General features: G+C 36.3%; 1 protein-coding gene and 1 long non-coding RNA gene across 5 annotated transcripts in view; both read right to left on the bottom strand.

Moving 5' to 3' along the window:
• The window catches only part of LOC101241921, a 19,731-nt gene extending 17,165 nt beyond the window's left edge, over positions 1-2,566 (bottom strand). For 2 of the 3 annotated variants that reach the window (XR_003396741.1, XR_003396742.1), the window contains exons 1-2: positions 2,221-2,553; positions 677-814 (exon numbers count right to left, since the gene is read on the bottom strand). This is a non-coding gene — a long non-coding RNA (uncharacterized LOC101241921). Of the gene's footprint in view, positions 1-676; positions 815-2,220 lie in introns of all 3 variants that reach the window. The other variant, XR_003396740.1, reaches the window with a different exon arrangement.
• A 1,804-nt stretch (positions 2,567-4,370) lies between these two features.
• On the bottom strand, positions 4,371-20,183 carry pitx (paired superclass homeobox transcription factor). 2 transcript variants are annotated; one of them, XM_018815448.2, is made up of 5 exons: positions 20,079-20,183; positions 16,998-17,592; positions 6,755-6,998; positions 6,478-6,544; positions 4,371-5,250 (listed from the first exon to the last, which is right to left on the bottom strand). In XM_018815448.2, the coding sequence occupies exons 2-5, from the start codon at positions 17,572-17,574 to the stop codon at positions 4,738-4,740; spliced, it is 1,401 nt and encodes a 466-aa protein (XP_018670993.1). In that variant the 5' UTR covers positions 17,575-17,592; positions 20,079-20,183; the 3' UTR covers positions 4,371-4,737. The 2 variants fall into 2 exon arrangements, with proteins under 2 accessions (XP_018670993.1, XP_009861304.1); XM_009863002.3 differs by lacking the exons at positions 16,998-17,592; positions 20,079-20,183 and adding an exon at positions 8,723-9,413.
• Between the last annotated feature and the right edge of the window lie 360 nt (positions 20,184-20,543).

The following is a 20,543-nucleotide window of genomic DNA, read 5'->3' as shown; positions in this document are numbered from 1 at the left end:
TTACAGTTTCTTTGATGTGTAACAAAATTTATTACGCGTATACCGAGGTTTTTTGATGCTGGCTCTTAATTTCTATAAATCTGATCTTTTATTTTCAGTCGTAGCGGCCTGATCTGACGGCGCCAAGTCTATAATGACGGGCTTAGCTTAAGGATTTGGGGTGTCTGCTTTTTGTGCGCTACATAAAAGCAAAAAGCGAATCCACAAGCGTGTAATTACGCTTGAAATATCTAACATGGCAGTCGTCGTACATTAAATTGGCCATTATAGAATTATTGGATTACTCGGGTTTCTCTTTGAAGAAAAAGGTCGCGAGTCCGAGGCGAAAAAATGATGCAAAATAAAGCTAGACGTCGAAATTTGTCGCATAACGGCCTCCATATGCTAAAACTGAAACATACGTCTTAACAAGCCGAATGAAGCCGGCAAAAAATCGCATTCGTTTCGGTTTTTGACCACAGACCGGGTCCATTAAAAGGTCGCCTACAGGTTGACATAACGAGGTATAACACGTACCCCGCTGGGCGCAAAGCTAGGAATGCTAAAATCCGTTATTTACCGCACATGTCACATTCACATACCATGTAATAGGAATTTATAGTACAAGTCCACGCTGGCTACACAATGTATATTAGGGTTAAATAACAAAATTACAAGTATATAGTAAACCTAGTACCTTTTTGGGTAGTCTTGAGCAGGTGAACGGAAACTTCATGTCTTAATAATTAAATCCGCAACAAAACTCAATCAACTTTACATATAAACCCTATATCTTTATTCAGAACGTTGGAGTCCACCTTCGTTGGATTTAAAGCTGTAACAAAATCTTTTTATTATGGTGAGATAAAGACTTGGCGGTATCTGGTGATTATGATATCATAATAGGCACCACTCTGGTGGTATCCAGCGGTGTATGACAATCTACCGGAAGATCGTTTATTGGATTACAGGCCTACGGTGGATGTAGCGCAGCAGTTGGTCGCACGCTTAACACAGTGTGAGCTTAAGCTGAAAATATGACAAAACAAGACACAAAATGACTCTGTTACCACCACAGTAATGTAGAAATCTTTGGAATTTCAGAAGAACAACAGTGGCACTTCTGCTGTACGGGACAAGGCGACATCACAATACCAAATGATCTTATTTGACAAGCATTTGTAACTTCAATCCAACAATACTAGTCTATATATTGTTGTGTAGACCAAAATGGCTACATTAGGCACAACCTAACAGCACTGAAGTAAGCCTTTGGAATTTTATTAAAAAAAACATGTTACACTATTGTTGTAGGAACTTGTAGCCGACATAGATGCGATATTTTGTGAGAGATCAACTACGAGTAAACTTCATTATACCCTTACACCCTGCACAATGATAATCAACCTAATCTTTCTAAGACAACGACCTATAAAGAGCTTAAATATTAAGGCATTTATTCGTATATACATATTTCTAAGCGGGACAACACCGATACTTAAAATATGAGGAAAACACAGCTTCAATAAATTTGTACCAACATATACCATATTTTAACCGAAACACATTTTTTAAGCCTCTAGGTGTTTTCTAAAACGACGTTTATTCTGTCAAGCTTATGCCACGTTAACTAATCTGACAACTACTTCCCTAGTTAAACAAATCGCACTAGACCAACATGTACACATGCACAGCTATCTAAATGATTGGGTTGTCAATAGTATGCGCACTTGTCTGAACTAACCTATTTGTCCAATACACAAAACTGGCGCTAGACCAGACGATTTGTTTTTGCTTCTGTGCTGGCTTCAAAACAACGGATGCGACTCGTAAAAAACAAACAATATAAGTTTGTTAAGGACAAACACTTTCATTCAAAATTAAACAACAAAATTAGAAGCTAAGGTTTGTGGTAAAGCAATGCTAGTAACAAAGCCAGAATATCATTACTGTGTTTGAAATTTGGATACAAAATTCGCATCATATCCTAAGGCTATTGTAACATGCCAACTGTACCGTTTTGTATGCGAAATATAGTAATACAGTGGCTGTTTAACCTTTTAAGTATTTAGGATATATAATGAAACGTTAACCCATAATCTAAGTTGTAATTGTGTACATTACACTGTGTTATAAATTCAAATCTTAATTTGGACAAAAATAGTGATAATACAGTTTAGCTTTCAAATGAATGCCAACGGAAATTAAGTCACAAAAATCAATAACTAGATTAGGCTTTACCTTAATGCTTTAGTGCGGTAGGTAGGTGTACTTATAGTGGTTTTACTGCACTGATATAGCATGGTTCTATGTTAGCCAATAGTACCTGTTTTTTAATTAAACACAAGCCTTTAACTTTGCTTATACAAAATTTGTTATTAAACAGGCCATTTAACACATACTGACAGATTATACACGAATATGGACACGCGACCTGACATAACCTATCAGCAACTTGTAGTTAAATATTAGTCTGTCATACATATCAGGCACCATTAAAACTGCGCCCTGTTCTCTGTCCTCAGAACTAGCTAAACCAACCAAGCGTCAAAACGCCATTTTGTTCAAAGCGATTGTGACGCAACTACGCTGATTGTTTGATTACAATAGTAGGAATTCTAAAATCACTTTTAGCCTCAAAACAGCATTAATACAATCAAAAACACTGTACATTACATCTTTATTTGAGTAGATTTGCACCAATAACATGTGGTAGACAGTTATCTATACCTTAGCAAGCCTTAACGCACATAAATATCAGTTTAATGTAGTATACAGCTTTTGCCACCTTTTTCAAAATTTAAAAAACGCTGTTATATAAAGGTTTAATGCAGACTTTGATATAGACTTATAATATATTACATTGCACCGATTTAGCCTACTAATATGCTAGGTACAGAGTAGAACTGTACAATACCAACACATATCAAGTACCAGGTGTTCTTACACTTGCAGGCAGTGTGTAGTTATGGACCAAACACAGTACAGTCTCAGTATGGTGTATCTGCTTGCATTTTTTGTACACAATGCCAACTATATAAAGACGCACATATAAGTTAAAACAATCCAAACATATATATGTACCTACGTAAAGTGTTTTAAATCAGTAATGTACTACATGTTTCGTATTGGCTTATTGTTCAGATTCAATTGCTGTCTAATACTAATATGGCACTCTGGTTATGGTTAAGACGTTAAGTGATATATTTAATGATTGTCTGTTGTATTTAATGCGAACGAGCTAGCTATTTAAATGCTCTTGACTTTATTTATGTTTGGAAAACCCATATAGAGCTTAGGGGTATAGATAAGCACTAGCTTTTAGCAATTCGAAAGCATTATCCTGCAATATGGAAGTATTAATATCTCAAATGCACGCCTCTCGTGCTCTAGTGTCATTAAATGCCATTAATCTATGCATTTGTGTGCATTTAATAATCCGGATTCGGGAAGTGTCGGTGTCCAAAGCAATAAATCTCGCAAATTAGTTCCAAATCGATTTCGCGTCCGTTTCGTTGCTGTATCATCACTTTTACAACCTTATTTACGTTTTTTTAACGAAATTTGATTTACGTCATAGTAACTAAGGAACGCCACAACGCCGATGACATTCCGGGCAGTCATTTCACACCTCACAATACACATTAACGGTATGAGAAGTTTAATGCGTCTGGCTTCGATTGCTAGAGCACGTATTTCTAGTTTACAATCGCCGTTTGATGACCGGGAATGCCACTTTATCACGTCACAACGATGTTTATGGCGAAATTAATTGCTAAACGTGTCGTCTCCCCGGAGCGAACCCGTCCAATCAGACGACGCTGTGTATTCCGTTCGATTCTTACCGGTCCATTGATTATCCAACTACTTCGCGGTCATCACGTGACACAACTTGTGGTACTTTCAAGATGACGTAACAATATTGGCCCTGCGTCGTTTTTACCCAATTTCATATAAAACGCTTTGTGTAATTTCTGTTTACTTGTTTCTTTCTAAGTTGTTTCATTTATGCCTGTCTACTAAACAACAAATACGAATTATCTCTGCTTCAAGTACCTGAAGTATTATTTACTATAGTTTTTCAGACAGTTAAGTTAAAACACACCTCTAACCGTGATACAAATTTTATTTTTTGAAAACTTCAGTCACTATTATCTCTTTTGCGTATCTTAGAATGCAACATTTATATTGCTCCTTAGGGAGAATATGTTTGTTTATCTTAAATGTGCGAATTACCAGTATTTTCACAGCGTTTTTCCTTTGGGAATTAACAGTGTTATTTCAGCGTAAAGCATCCCTTTGTGAATGCATTAGAAACGTAGATTTTTAAATGCGTACATTTTGTAATGGTTCAAATATTTGTAGTCTATCTGTGAATTTTAAAACCAAAATATGAAGGATTAATTTTATTTGATGATTTTCAGCAGAAACTTCAGTTTTGACACATTCAGCAAAAGTTCAAGTTAACAGTACATCAATATTACGACGCTAAATAATCCCGACTGTTGGGCAGCAACACCATTATAATGCGTCGCCAAAATCGCTTCTTTTGCAATGATATATACACGACATACGAAGGAACATGACTGCATTTCATAATCACGATCACATAACTGCAAACACATATTAGCCCATCTGCTCTGTGGTGACTGATCAGAAGATGACCAACAGGAACTTGTAATAAATAGATTGTACTTTTCGACCCGAAATGTTAGAATTCGGATTGGGATGATTTTGACCTAGCCGTATTCGTGTAGTTTAGGATGTGGGGCCATACTGACAAGGGGGAAACGCAGACGGGTCTCTTACTGCGGGGTATCCAATGTATGGACTTACAGGATTATGCTGTTTAGCTTTGAGGCGTAGAGAGGTTAAAGAGGACGCGCATGGATCAGTGCCGCTTCTATACATGTACCCTGGCGCTGGTGGGTTATAATGGCATCCAGGGGAGGTGACAGAGCTCCCGGAAGCGAGACCGGATAACCCGTTGCTCATGCTCATTGTGGGCATAACAGTGTTTGCAGCTATACTGCTCGGCATTGGGGCCGCTGAAGGAAAACCGAGAGCCGGTTGGGTCGTCAGTGGATTTAACCCGGCGTTAATACCCCATGGGAAAGCCTTGGTACCGGCGGTCATAGTGCTTGCCCAGTTGTTGTATGAATAGCCATCATAATGGGACATGAAGCTGTTGAATTGACCGAACCCTTTGAAGTCGGTAAGTTGATTCCGTTCCCGCTTTCGCCATTTTGCGCGACGATTCTTGAACCAGACCTGTTACGGAAAATTGAATAATTGAAAAGATAAACTACACTCGATGTCTTTGTTCACTATAAAGACTTTCCCTTTGTGACAAATTACAGCGAGAACAATCAATAAACGCGACTGTTTCGATTATGACGTCACAACGAAGGTCACTCTCGTCCGTCACAAATCTCAACACGCTCGTTCAGTGCGCCTATTGTGACGTTCAGCTACGTCACAATTACGACAGCGAGACCCGCCGTCGATGTGTATTAGACGACTCGCGGGCGATGTTAACAAACACAGTTTGTCAACCAAACAGATTGTTCAAAACCTGGCCACGTCTCATGTTTGTCATCAAGCCAACACCTGGTCTACGCGCTATCACATCGACAGCGCTTTCGCTTAATTCTATAATCGTGTTAGCGATATTCCAGACCAAACTTTTACAGTTTTTAGGCAAATATTTTTCATACGTCGGATAGTTACCACACATAAAGCGTGCGATGGATAACTTTAATCGTCACGTATTTATTGTTAGCATTTTTAGACAACTGGATTAACAGTATTTGCTTTCCCACCCCTAGATACGTCAATCATGTTTCTGGTAGCTGACCGTTTTACGTACATATGTATATGCATTTTTTTCTGTTGTATATTCATATAGTTTTGATACTTAAATTCTCATGATTCGGTTAAGTAAATAATAATAGAACAATGTATTGTGTTGAACCTAAGCTTGTGCGGTACACCATTTCTCATTTATTTCACCAAGCGTATAGTGTTTAGCATTTATTCTTTACACAGCTGTACAGTTTGCATTTTAACCCATTCTATAACCCCCCGCCCACACAGACTAGAGGGCTAAGCTCTGAATCCAGTCAAAGTCTATGTGAATACGCGTAACTAATTGTGATTTACGCTACGTTCGTAGTTTACATTCGGATTTCGTGCGTCTTGCGCTTTTAACGATGCTTACATGCTTGTGTAATAATTGGTTTAAATTAAACGAAGCAAGAAAGTACTTAAGTCGGTCTTTTGGCTCTAGAATGTAGAGTCAACACTATACAGTTTACATTTCACATACGCTGAATTTGACCAGAGTACATTGTATACGTTAAAGCATGTATTTGTATATTTATTCCCTTTTGTGTGACATTGCCTAAAATAACAGCTAGAATAATTTTTATACCAGCTCTTTTACTCTCTTTACTGTCAAAATGCGTAGTTTTAAGTCATATTATGTTTTATTCTTACCCGGACTCGTGCTTCGGTAAGGTTTGTCCAAGCTGATATCTCTTCTCTCGTTGACATATCAGGATACCTATAAAAAATAACATATTTATTTTTACAAAGTCTGCAACCGAACCGAACGACTATTTCTTATTCATAATGTATCTGTTCACGTATACTAAATATTAAATACAAAAATCGAAACAAATCATAAAAAACGCAAACCAACCTAACACGTGTTAAAATGATTTCAACTATTTTAAATTTTAAAATAAAACATTACTTTGTTACGTCATAGTACCTGTTTCGTGCGAATAATGCTTCCAATTCTTGTAGCTGTTGTGAAGTAAAATGTGTCCTCTGTCTGCGTTGTCGTCTTTTGCTTTTGTCGCCATCTGCATCGTCACTACATGCGTTCCCTGGACTAGATTTCTCTGTGTCTGTGTTGTTATTTGTGTTCTTGTTATTCTTCTTGTCGGTTTCGCCTTCACTGCCGCCTGCTTCGCTTGCTGGATTCAGTTCCTCCATTTTTTCGACTGATTCTTCTAAAAAAAACACAGAATTGTTAAATAAATGGAATAAAAACATTTAAACTGCTAAATACTGCGAATGAACGTTCTAAATGTGTTATTCATTTTTTTAACTTGTTATTTCCCCAACATACAAAAAAGCTGAAAAAAAACTGTAAATGGCTGTCAAATAATATTTGTTTTTAAATGATAATAAAAATTCGTGACAGTTTTTTCTATGATAAATGAACAATTCCGTATTATGACGTCACACAGGTGACAACGCGTATGGTATATAATGAAATAGTAGACGCGAAATAGGATTAACAATCTAAAATTCCATCGGAGCTCTAGAATTCAGACGCGAAAGTGAATTGTAAAAATATTCTAGTTCACATTTTGTAAAACGAAAAACCGCCCGACAATTTTCGCTAAAACTCGATGTAAAATAAGTTCTATGGTTTAGGCTTAAAGTTAAGAATAATTTAATATTCGGATTAGTATATTATACTTCTGATATCTAATACCTTGCGGATCTGTAATACGGAAGACTTATTATGTAATCTAATACGAATTATCCGTTGATAACTCAAGATATATCATTCAAGGTTACAGTCCTGTCTGTAACTGGTTAGACTTTTTTCACCGAGGCATTAAATACTAAATTTCTACTAAACTATCTTTCCGAAACGACCTGTGAAATCGTCCTGCTCTATCTGTTAGAGTCAACTTAATAAAAGAGACTTTTTAGACTGCGTATACGCCAGAGGTTTTATCCCGGTGGTTTAACCTGTCTTGCTATTGCCGTGTTTTACCGGCTCTGAAGCTTTAAAGTTTTAGCTGTACTTAGCCCTTTGTATCCACACAGATTTGGCGAGCCCTGGAAATGCAATGGGACATAAACGTGGTAATTTGGGGGACAGGATTAGGTTGGGTATTTAGGCGACTTTTCCGCGGCCTTTATAACCTGCACTGCTCGTCCTTAGGTCGATACTGTGTGTCTAATGGATTCGCAGTTTTTGACATTAGTGGTGAGAATTTAACAGAAATAGATAACATATAAAAACAACTTGTGTAGTTGCAATAAACGGTATTTGAATTTAAACGCACATTTCGTGAACGGTAAAGCTTTTTAAACATTTCTGTAACGGGTATTTCGAACGTTTTCTTTACTTTACGGGTGTGTACTTTGATATTTTTGAAAAACATTACACCCCTACAAATCTTAATTTTTTAGGGCCTTCAACAGATTTTCGCAAATGAAACGCGCCATACTTCATTACATTTCAATAAATACCCACGTTTTATCCGATTTAAACGCAAATCTTCGATAATGTAGATTTAAAATTAATCTATCCGCAATGGGCAGATTGGAAACTTAATACACCGCCCCATTCTACCCCTTGAATAGTATAAGTGTGTCCAGAACCGGACATTGCGTGCTTATAGCATTAGCAAAGAGCCTCTACACTATTTCAATACTTTGTAAATAACTGTTGATGTAATTGTCGATTGTATGCCTTTATTTAGATATGTAGATTTATGATGGTACCGTATCGGTATTTGCGAAGCACCTTCGTTTTTTTCCGACCGTGATTTTTGTTTGAATTTTTCACTCGTCACTATGACTCGAAACTGTAACGCGCCTATCGAAAAGCGGGCGCCGCCATTTTGAATTTTCCGACATCGGGCGCGCTTGCCCGGCGATCGGACCTCGAGTCCCGGCGGAAATAATTTCTTACCCCGAAGTCGATTCTCACCTTCAACTGAAGATTCTACAGAGTCTACGCTTTTACTTGGCGACGGCGCGTCTTGGCAATCGCTACCGAATGAGTCTTTGCATTTAGAGTAAGGCTGCTCAAAATATGACTTTGAAACTTGTTCGTGTGAAGGGACCCTCGATGATTTCGGCTGCAGTTCCATTTTCTCATTCTGAGGCGAGTAACTACTTCCAGAAGCCACAAGCGAAGCCAAACCGCTGCCAGGGTAAAGGGCCGAGGCTCCAGGTCCATTTCCGCCGGAATTGAGCTTCGAAAACCCGGCCGAAAACTTTCCGGCGTACCTCGACAAACCAGCCGAAAACGGTGACGTAGCGGAGCTTGATGGCGCAATTTGGGTTCCCGGGGAACCCCCAAATAGGGGTGAGGTATTCGACGGCGGGGACGAAGATGGCGAACCCCCTGAAATTGACCCACCGGACAGGCCCCCAATATAGCCCCCACTGTGATACGGGCTATAGTTATAATTGTTCGTTTGTTGGTTAAAGTAATGATGATACGGTGGGTGGGCAGCAACTGCCGCAGCGGCCGCAGAAGAGAAATAATTGTCCGTTCTGTATTCCATCTTATCTTCACGCTTGTTGATGAAATTTCCCGCAACTTTTGGGGAGCGAAATTTCCAGAGAACCTTCCAAGTCTTATATATTACACGCAGAATATAATTTCTATCAAAACTGAAATTGAGAAACCGCAACATAAAACATTGAACTATTCGTCATAACTTTACGTAGATACCAGTGCGTTTCATATACCCTCAGAAAATAAAACGTATTTTCTCTTTTAATGTTCCCGATACATAAATGATTTTATAGCAATACTTACAAATATAGACACTGTCACTAAAACGAATACATATCTATGTATTTATTGTTTCTGTATGCGCAAAATTCTGTATAACCGTGTTATACGAAACAGTTCCCGATCGTGAAACCTATAAGCGAAATATCTTTAAATGTGTCGTCTAACTTGTTCTCTATTGTAGGTATTTCTAGTATATACATCTGTCTATACAATCTTTACATAAAAATGTATGTCCGTTCTATTCTGTAACTACAAGAGACTGCATTCAAATAAACAATGCGTCGGTCTCTCCCCCGCTGATGTCACACGTTCTCATGAATCGTGTGACGTATATGAAACACGAGCCGAGCGAGAGGCGATCGCTAGTTCACCTTTTTCGTGACGTCTTCGCTGAATTGCAATCGTTGCGGACAATTAATAAAAGCGCGATTAATTTCGGACCCTTTGATGACGTACAGTCGCTTAAATCTAGAGCTTTAAGAAAATCCCAATTCCTTCAATCATCAAATTAAACGTACAATAACCATTTGAATGAAATTTATCGAATTGTGACGTCATAATTTCGTTAAACTTGAATGACCTCATTATTACGTCATAACCAAGTGGTTGACTTTAAACATGTGATCGTTGCGCGTATTTTTTATACAGAGTTTACATGTAGCACAAACAAACGTGTAAGTGGTATACACCCCCTTCTGTAATAAGTTACCATATACCGTAAAGTAAAGCATTACCCGCATATAAAACTACCATAAAAGCATCTACTGATAGAAATTATCATTCAAAACCACAATTCCAAAATACACTCAAATTGTATTGGTTAGAAATGACAAAATACGTTTATAACTGTAAAATCTACCTTTTATAAATGATTGGTGTTTAATAGTCGGCCCAGAAATTGGTTCATATGCATTTTAAAAGAGATCTAAAAGCGCGACTTTTTAACTAAAACAACAACAATAGTAAAACATAGCTCCAAATTTCCGGCACCCTTTTACGCGGGCACCATTTCGCTCACCTAACGACTCACGAACTCTGGACATGTAACCTAACACCTCGCAGAATAAAAAACTCAAAACTTCAAAAAAATCCTTGTTTTCTATTTTTAACTGAATATTTTTCTGCGGAAACTGATAGAACTTATAAAATATGCGAGTAACAACGTATACACTGGGGCTTGAGCGACCCGAAACTATTGTAAGAGTAAGCACATTCCGTGTATACACACAGAGCAAATGAGTCCCTTTGAAAAACTCTCAGCCGACAGAGTTTCTCTCTTCAAGCGCGAACCGCTGCAAGAATTCAAGGTTTTGCTTCCTATCGCCTCTAGCGGGAAATATGGCTGTCCGCAAATGCAAAATTATGGCTCAACTCTTTGTCCCCAACTTGCGGATGTTGTAAAATTCAAAACGCGAATGAAAGTTTTAAGTATAGCGCTTTGTCGCCCACTTACGGTTGTATTAAAAATATCTAAATGCAGTTACGTTGTAATTTAATAGTGAGCATGAGGTACATAATACACTACGTTATAAACTAACATCGAGCCTGAGGTGTATGAATACGCAATATGTGTCTGGTGTATAAGAATACACCCGTATTAACTCAATAACTCAACTCCACAGTATAAGCATATGGGGTATGACATCATGTATGCCTGGTGCATTAGATGTCACCAATGTTCTTTTAACTCGACAGTGAGCATGAGGTATAGGCACATACCGTACAACCTATGCTATAAGTCTCTCGTGTTTTCTTTGAACCATAAATGACTAACAAGCCAGACTAAAGAACACGTTTTACCCCACATTAGCGCGGTATATCTACTTTTATTAGATTTTCCGGCCCAGTAAACAGTATTCCGCACTTTTCCGCCGTTTAGTTTCATGTAAACTGAACAACGTGATTCACTTGGGAAACGGCGTTCAAAAACGTGATGATTTTCCATTTTCACGGACCACTCGGCGCCACCATGCGGAATTAATCCTACGGATTTTCTTTGTGGGCGGCCGGGGTTCTTGGGTTCGGATTTAATTGAAATACCGCTCTGTTCCGTGTTTCGTTTTGCCGAGTTTGTTTAGTTTACTAGACGCCTCATAATCATAGGGACTTATAAAGCCTTTTTAGGCCGGAAAATTGGACGTAGTGTATTGCATGACTGCTCACGGCATTTTTAAGGATTTAGAAAAAACCGTCTTGCGTAAACGAAGGAGTGGGCATGTTTACTGACAGTTGACACGGTACTTTTAAAAACGAGAACCCCGAAATTTTCTGAACATTTTAAATCCAACAGTTTTGTGTTGAAATTTTTCCAATTTTTCGCCTGAAAGGTCCATTGTCTAAAAACAATGGCATTGTTCTAGTCCATTAAACAGGATATGACGTAACATAAACCGGTCTTTATAAAAATGTCTAGAATTTAGTTGAGTTCGAAATTCTGTGTTTGGGAATTAATTGTAATTGTTTTTAGTTGTTTGCAATAAACTTTAGTGATATGGGTCAAGGTGGTACATGTTTTATTTATAAATTCTTATAAAAAAATAAGCAGAGTGTCATTGTGTCGAAAGTCTTAGACTCATGCATTATAATTGTGTTATAGTACTGTGGGGTAAGATGGATACCTAAAACAATTGCTATTCCATATTTTCATGTTTTAACAATTAACGATCTTTTATGGTACTGTTCAATTATATAATTCTGTTAATATTATTTGTTTGTTACCCAATTAATGAATCGATAAAAGGGGAAAGATAGGCAATTTACTGCGATATATATTCGTTCAATTCAGTCTAATACTTAGAATCTTAGACTTTTCTTGTTGCCAAAAAATGACAAATTCCAATCAATTGCAGTGAAAAAAATTAACCTAACCAACAAATAAGTGCAAAGATATATATTTCACCATTGCATTGCATCATCAGTCTATTATTTAAATGCAAAACTATAAGCTAACGTACTTGAGCTTTGAAGCGGAGCTCAATAATTAGTGCACCGGACAGTGTATTATTATCCAGCAACTTACGTACGATGGTTAACGCGCCAATAACTCTCTTAAGCCAAGATAACAAGGCAAGAAAAATGCACCCACCCCCAAACCGTAGTTCTTGGACCTCAGAAAACCTCTTTGCAGAAACTAAACGCGAGTTCTTGTATTGTTTGACTCCTAATTCGCGCGCGGCGCTCCGGTACACGTCACAGTAACCGCTTATTTTCCACGCTATTACAGCGCGTCATAAATATTTGATTTGAATTTTTAACCGGCAACAGAGTTGTTTTTGCGTACATGATGTAAAAATAAGCTTTCCTGCTAAATTTAAGCTTCTGTTTACCTAAACTACTCTTCATACTCTAATTTATGAAACTTGTGGTAGTTTTTTTTATCCAAAAACCGGCTAAAAATGCAAATTAGGTAGAAAATTAACAGTTTTTACTGTAGGGCCAATTTAAGTCGTTAAGCATAAAATTGTGGTGTAATTTAAAATATAAAACCTTCACCGCACTTGAATTTGGATTCCAAACCATTATAAGTCACAATATATCTTATTATTGGAGTTATGATGGTATTTATGGGGGGAAAGGGGGGGGTTTTAGAATGGCATTTCGCGTGACTTAAGCGCCAAAAAAAATTGCCGGCATCATAACAAAAAAAGTCTGTTTTTTATGGAAAAGTCTCAAAAAAAAGAATTAAAAGAAAATTTAAGTTTCTGGTTTTTTGCAAACGGATAAATACGACATTTTAAATTCTATTTACAGAACTATATTCACGATTCTAAAATATCAATAATAAAATTGTTAAACGCCATTTTAAGATATATATAGTAGGGTGGGGGGAAGATGGGACATATTTAGCACTTTATATCCAAATATCCTGATCTAGTTTTAAACAATTCAACAACGATCTATGGGAGTCGTGAGGATATAGTTTTATATTTTTTTGAATGTTCTTTATTTACTACCAATGCGGCGAGAAAATAGAACGAAAAGGTGTCCCATCTTCCCCCACCCTACTATATGGGAAATTATGTTTCAGCGGTACCAATCTTACCCCACTTTTTTGCTTAACTGTGTTTTGAACCCAGTACCCTATGGCCATTTTAACGCATACCTCTGGTATACGGTGACTTAAAAAGTGTAATAGTTCAAACAGAAAAGTTTAATGTAAAGTGTAGCTTACTTTAATACGGAAATATAGTCACTCGCCTATAAGCGCGGTAATATAAGATACAAAAAGGGTATATAATGTTAAATCGTATACAAAACGATTTAAATCTGTCTGGTTATGAGTAACTATATTACGTAAGGCGCCCAGCTCAATCCTGTATGTCTGGTTTAAGTGATTGCTCAGCTTTTATATAAACACTTGACAGAGACGTCACAGAATAGATTGTGATGTCATAAACCGGAAAACGGAATTTAAATGAGCCTAGTGCGAGTTAAGAAAATCTTTTGCGATTATGAATAATATAACTGGTTTTCTATATAGGAAAAATGGCGCTTGTATGTCTAGAAATTGCTTTGATGTGTTCATATATACACCTCATGCCCACTGTCGAGTTTTAACACGGGTGTTTCCTACACACGAGGCATACATGGTGTATTTATACACTTCGTGCTCACTGTACAGTCATAGCACAAGGCCCTTAATACATGTATAGTAGGTTGGGAAAGATGGGACAGCACCTTTAGCTTAGAGTATCCAAATATTCTGATCGTGTTTTAAACAATTACCAACGGTATATGGAAGTCGTGCGGATACGGTTTTATAATTCTTTGAATGATTTTTGTTTACTACCAAATGGGACGAGAAAATAAAACGAAAAGGTGCCCCACCTCCCCCCACCCTACTATATACATGGTGTATACCTCATGCTCACTGTATAGTCATGATACAAAGTACTTTATATAGCTATATTAAAGTGCATTAAACCCTATTAAAACGTTTTTATATTGAGTATAAACTGTTAAAAACTCGGCCATACGTTTATTTTTTTTAAATGTGTATAGCCTTTTCATTTTAAACATAATATTAAAATATAACAGGAATCTAAGAGCTGCTGGCGTATAGGACTTGAACCCGGTACTTTGTATTTTAAATATCAGTCAAAAACCTAAGCAGATTTGAGTTGAAATAGTGGGATTTATGACGTCAAAATGATATAGCTTTTGATCCGCAAGGATAAAGCGTTATCTCAAAATTTCAAAAGTTCGCATTTTGTTTGCGGGTGGGCTAGGGTCACGTTACCAATATAACGTCATGGGGTTTTAAAATTCTTGTGAAATGATAGGAAAAACGGCCGGCGTTTTCATATTCGATTACAATCTTTTTTAAAATGATGTGTATTCGATATTGCTGTACGAATAAATATATCAGTTTCAGAACCGCTTTGTACATAAAACACTTGTACTTTTAGAACTGATCCTTTAGCATTAATAACATAGGATATTTTGACAACGTCTCGTTAAACATAGGTTAAGATTATGAGCTGTTAATTTCTTCCAATGTGAAAATATTCATAAAATAATCGCTGCAAAACAGGTTTGGTTCACAGTAATTATTTTTTTTTTCCTTTTATTGGTGAACAATTTCTGCGGTGGCCCATCAACTTGCAGCAATTTTTAGATATAGTAGGGTGGGGAAAGATGGGACACATTTTCGATCTATTTTATCGTTCCATTTAGTAGCAAACAAAGAAAATTTAATAATTCTAAAACTGTATTCTCACGACTCCAATAGACCGCTCTTCATTGTTCAAAACACGATCAGGACATTTGGATAGTATGTGCTAAAGGGGTATATCTTCTCCCACCATAACTATATTAGTATTTAAACGCAGATGTACTTTTAATTTCAAATTACTTAAAAGGTATTTCTGCTGTATTTTTACCTTAAATAAACGCACTATAGCGTTATTTTAAATGTTTTTCTTTAAAAGTTTTTCAGATCCTTGCTGAAATAAACGCTATGCAGACCAGCACGTTAAAAAGTAGCTCTAGACCAAACTTATAATTTACTGGTAGTTACCGTAATTGCCATCCTAGCTTTTGACGTCAATGCGATTTGATGTAATTATTGTGGACTAGTTTTGGAAAGATGTTTCTTGTTTTGATAAAAAAAATATTTGTAGGTTAAATAGTTTTGAACGTTTGTTAGGATACTATTTTATCGTCCCATTTGGTAGTAAACAGAGAAGATTTAAAAACTATATAGTCTTAACCATACGACTCGAAAAGAGCGTTGTTAATTGCTAAAAATACGATCAGAAAATATGGAATTTATGTGCTCACGGTATCCCATCTTACCCCCCAAAACTTTGGGTGTAACAGTATAAATATGTTTTATAATCTGGCAATGTGACTGTCGTTTTGCTACTATAAAGCTTTCCTTTATTCTTTCATGCATTTTTGTTTTATATACTTGTAATAGGTATTAACATGTAAAAATTTATGTTACTCAAAATAACATATAAATATTATTTGACAAAAATTAAATCGTTTATGTTAGGTCCCTTGTCAATTTAAACTAAAAACGCGATTATTTTGTTATAATGTCATATTCCAGTATTACAGTGCCGTTAATTGTGTTTAAAAAAATTCTTTTTTAAAAAAACTCGATTTGCCTGTAACAGCGAAAGCGAGAACTAATACGATAGCTCAGAATCAAAATGGCGGCCAAAAATAGGGTTTATGTAACTACACAGTACAAGGTTGTGTTATATCGTATACCATACATAGTAATCTTCATATAACTTTTAGTTGTGTATTTTACATTAAACATAAACGCACTATGGCGTTATTTTTAATGATGTTCAAACACAACGCCAGAAAACTCACTTTTTCGTTTTATAGCGCAGCTTATACTTTTTTGGTAACAAGTTTAAACCAGATTTTCCAAATGATTTTATAACCTAATTTAGTGGTAACCAGTAAAGTATTAGGTACGATTTGTTTACCAGAAAAGCATTTTCGAAATGATAAACATGCTTTAGCTTTATTATGGGTATATACGCCTTGCTTTGCAATAAGTCATTTTTTAGGTTTAAAGACGTATAAAACAATAGTTTCGTTTTGATTATTATTTTTAAGTTGTTAAAATCTTCAAATACTTTTAAAACTTATTTGAAATCGTTAAATAAGCTGAATAAGCGACAGATGATACTAGTAGTCAGCGAGAATAGATATACAGTAGTGTGGGGTAACACGAGACACCTTCAACACATAACATCCAGACATTTTGATCGTGTTTTAAACAATTAACAACGATCTATAGAAGTCGTAAGAATACGGTTTTTAATTCTTTGAATGTTCTTTGTTTACTACCAAATGAGAAAATAGATTAAAAGGTCCCATCTTCCCCATTCTACTATATATCATTAGTAAATCATTGTTTGGATACAAATTTTGTTCTCTGATTATTTAATAGCACTTGGTGGATTAATTAAACACATGTTCATTTCCTTACCTTCGACTTTAATGTTCACAAATGGTATTTCCTGTGCTCTTTCTTGCTGGTACGGCTCCTGGTGGTGAATTGTGCTTCTTCCGAATTCCTCAGGGTGTCGCACTTCGTTTTGAGCCGGAAATTGGAAGTAGTATGGATAATTAGGTTGTTGGTATGATGTAGGCGTGCCCGAATTCTCCGGAAAACCGGAATCTGTCGGCTGGAATTCAGTTTTCCGTTCACGAGACAAATTCATGTCTGGCATTCCTATTTGGACGTCGGTTTCTTGCTTCACTCGAGGTCTTCTGTTTTGGAAGTCCATTTCTTTATGTTGAAATTGATAATAACTCGTCGTGGTGGCGATTCCGCTGTTCTGGTTGCCTTGCTGCACTCCCTCGCTTTTGCTCGAAAAAACTTCTTGCCCGTGGAGTCCGGATAAAGTTGGGGAGTGTAAAGTGACGTAACTATCAGGCTCTATGACGTCACAGTGGTTTGTGACGTAGAAGTTGTTGGTGATTTCTGATTGGTCGATGTGGTTTAGAGCGCTGTTTGATTGGTTGGTTTGAACTGAATAAGAAGTGCTAAGATCGGTATTCATAATTTCATTGTATGAAATCTGTGAAATGAAAAACATATATTAATATGCTCACAGAATACGATCCAGATAAATACGATAGTGACAGGCAAATCATTTAAAACAATAAAGAGATTGGCGTTAACCACACTGAGTTAAAAATAAGCTGTTTCTTTGTAATTTACATTTTCCCCCGTTTAAAAATATTTTATAACGTTAAAAACTTATAAAGAATAAATAACTATATGTTAGTTGACAACAGTGTTGTATTACTAATAAAATTTAGAATAGAGTAATAACCCTCACTCATCTAATCTTCAAATTCCCTTGCTTTAACTAAAATTATAATACTAGAAAGTCTACTATATAGGCCTAAAGGTTTTGGACTCTATTTGTTAACTAATTTGTTGTTAAAGTCGCTAAAGTCAATTTATTGAAATTATTACTTAAAACTTAATAGCATGCATACGCCATCTGATTTCTAAATTCTTACTGATGTTAAGTTTAATACGTTTAAATTGTTCAAAATTGATACCTCATTTCGAATAACGCATAATATTTAACTTATAATATCCATCAGTTTAAAATATGCACCCATTTTACAACTAAACCTATTATCCTTGCTCTACTATTCTTACGCTGCTGTCGCTGAAAAATATTTCAGTTTAATGGTTTTCAGACTGGAGTTACTGAATTTTAAACCAGCACAAAATGGCGGACTTCAAGAAAAGAAAAACGCCCGTCTTAAAATTCCCTTAATAGGAGCGTATAGGTATTGTTTACTTGGCGTAGCCGGCTAAGACATACTATTATTCCATCGTTTAAGTAAAATATTTTACGCGGACATTTTATTAGATAGTAGGGTGGGGCAAGACGGGACACCTTTAGCACATAATATCCAAATATACTAATCGTATTTTAAACAATTAATAACGGTCTATGGGAGTCGTAAGGTTATAGTTTTATAAGTATTTGAATGTTCTTTGGTTAGAACCAAATGGGACGAGAAAATAGAGCAAAAAGGTGTCCCATCTTTACCCACACTATTAAACAAATTATTTTCATAAATTATTATGCATTTGAACCATGTTAAAACATAACTAGTTTAATTGATTTTTATTACCGTGTGATATAATATACATTTAGTTCATTGCGTGTTTTATCTGAAATCTTTAAAAACGTGTGGTACTGAGGGGTAAGATGGAATATTGTTAACACCTATACCCAATTAACGAATTCTAACAACTTAAAACGCTCTTCGCTGGGCTACGGTTATGCAATTCTGTAAATATTCTTTTGTCCCGTCTTACCCCAACGTACAATATCTTCACATGTACAATACCAGTTGGCCCTGTAATGAGTCTACTAGTAATCAACAAATTCTCACCAACTGTATTCTAGGTCCACGGAATTTATAAGTATAGTAGGGTGGGGGGCGATAGGACCTTTTTATTCTATTTTTTCGTCCCTTATGGTAGTAAACAAAGAACATTCTAAAATTAATATAACTGTATCCTCACAACTTCCATAAAACGTTGTTAATTGTTTAAAACACGATCAGGATATTTGGATATTATGTGCTAAAGGTGTCCTATTCTCCCCCACAGTACTATATACACTATAGCCTCGTAGCTAGATTTGCTAAACGCTAACCACTGAGCTACGATTTTTATAGGTTTTACTTCAAGGTATGCGCCCTGCAGTACAGGTGGTCTCTCTGCAAAAAAAACGCAAACTCTGTTTTTATTTATTTCATTCGTCTACGCTTGTTTCTATTAAACAAAACTTGTCTGATTTTAGGAGATAAGCGACTAAGTCTAAGCTTTAGGTTAACCTGAGACGTTTAAGCCGGTAGCGGCTACGACTGCCAAGTGTCAACGCATCTCAGTATCAGGATATTAATAAAGTGATAATGGATTCACGTGCCTGTTGAAGTGATATCGCAACTTACACCAATAGGTATACGGTGTAAATCAAACAGTAATGACTCTAAGTTGCTTCAGCCTTTTGCAAATCCTATATAAACTAGGAATTTTTTTATAAATCCATAACGTGTTTTACGACTGTCGTTTTTATCAATGTTTTCCGGAATTTTTATTTTAGCTTTTGCGTTAATGTATGGATATAGTTTTTTCCATAATGTGTCTTAACGGTTGTCGTCTGACCCGGTCTTTTAATTTCTTAATTTAAAATATGTTTTTTATTATTGTAATCGAGAAGATAAATAAAAAGTAAACGAAGATTAATTAGATACAACGAAGATTGAAGTAAATGGAAAACAAGTAGCCGTTAGTATGTGCTCTATATGAGGAATACGAATAGGTATACTAATACGTTGAACGTATTACCCATTTAAAAGAATACAAATATATAGCCTACACCGAAATATAAACACGCAAAGGGCAAAATTCATTAAAAAGTTTAAAAATCAAGGAAACCAGTCAAAAATATTATTCTATTCCTATAAAAACTCAAGTGCACGTTAATCCTGCGCTAAAAGTCGCGTACGCGGTTTTAATTGTCCTTACCTTTGCGTAGGCTGCCTTGAAAATCCGGTCGGCGTCGGCCAACGCAAAATAGGTCCTTGGCGGCGACTGTCCGCCTTTTGAAGTCGTTTCACACGGCGGGAGTTTTCGCCCATAGGAAAGGCACGGAAATTACTGAAGATTATTAGTGTTTTTTTACATCCACGAGCGCCTTTTATTCGCACTACCTGTCAGTGTATTGTCAGGAACCGACTGGGCGGCAACATAAAAAGAAATATTACCTTAATCCGTGGAGGTCGTCGCGTTTCTTCAACTTTTGTAATGGCGGTAAAAGTAAAATGTCGCCGCTTTTTGTTAAATGGTAAATAAACCAATTACTGCAAATGAAAATGCATTTGTGTGGGAAAATATGCTATATATAGTAAGGTGGGAAAGATAGGACACCGTTTTATTCCATTTTCCCGTTTCATTTGGTAGTAAAATAAAGAACATTCAAAGAATTATAAA

The sequence above is a fragment of the Ciona intestinalis genome, unplaced genomic scaffold (genome assembly GCF_000224145.3).
Source record: "Ciona intestinalis unplaced genomic scaffold, KH HT000075.2, whole genome shotgun sequence".
In the NCBI taxonomy this organism is placed as follows: domain Eukaryota; kingdom Metazoa; phylum Chordata; class Ascidiacea; order Phlebobranchia; family Cionidae; genus Ciona; species Ciona intestinalis.
Note: the sequence above shows the minus strand (reverse complement) of the source record. Positions and strands in the feature narration are given on the sequence as shown.

Coding starts and splice junctions, on each gene's coding strand:
- pitx (XM_009863002.3), bottom strand. CDS start 9,305: ATGGAATACAGAACGGACAATTATTTCTCTTCTGCGGCCGCTGCGGCA. Junction 6,999..8,722: donor TGTAGAATCTTCAGTTGAAG/GTGAGAATCGAC, acceptor TGTTTTTTTTAG/AAGAATCAGTCGAAAAAATG. Junction 6,545..6,754: donor GCATTATTCGCACGAAACAG/GTACTATGACGT, acceptor TATTTTTTATAG/GTATCCTGATATGTCAACGA.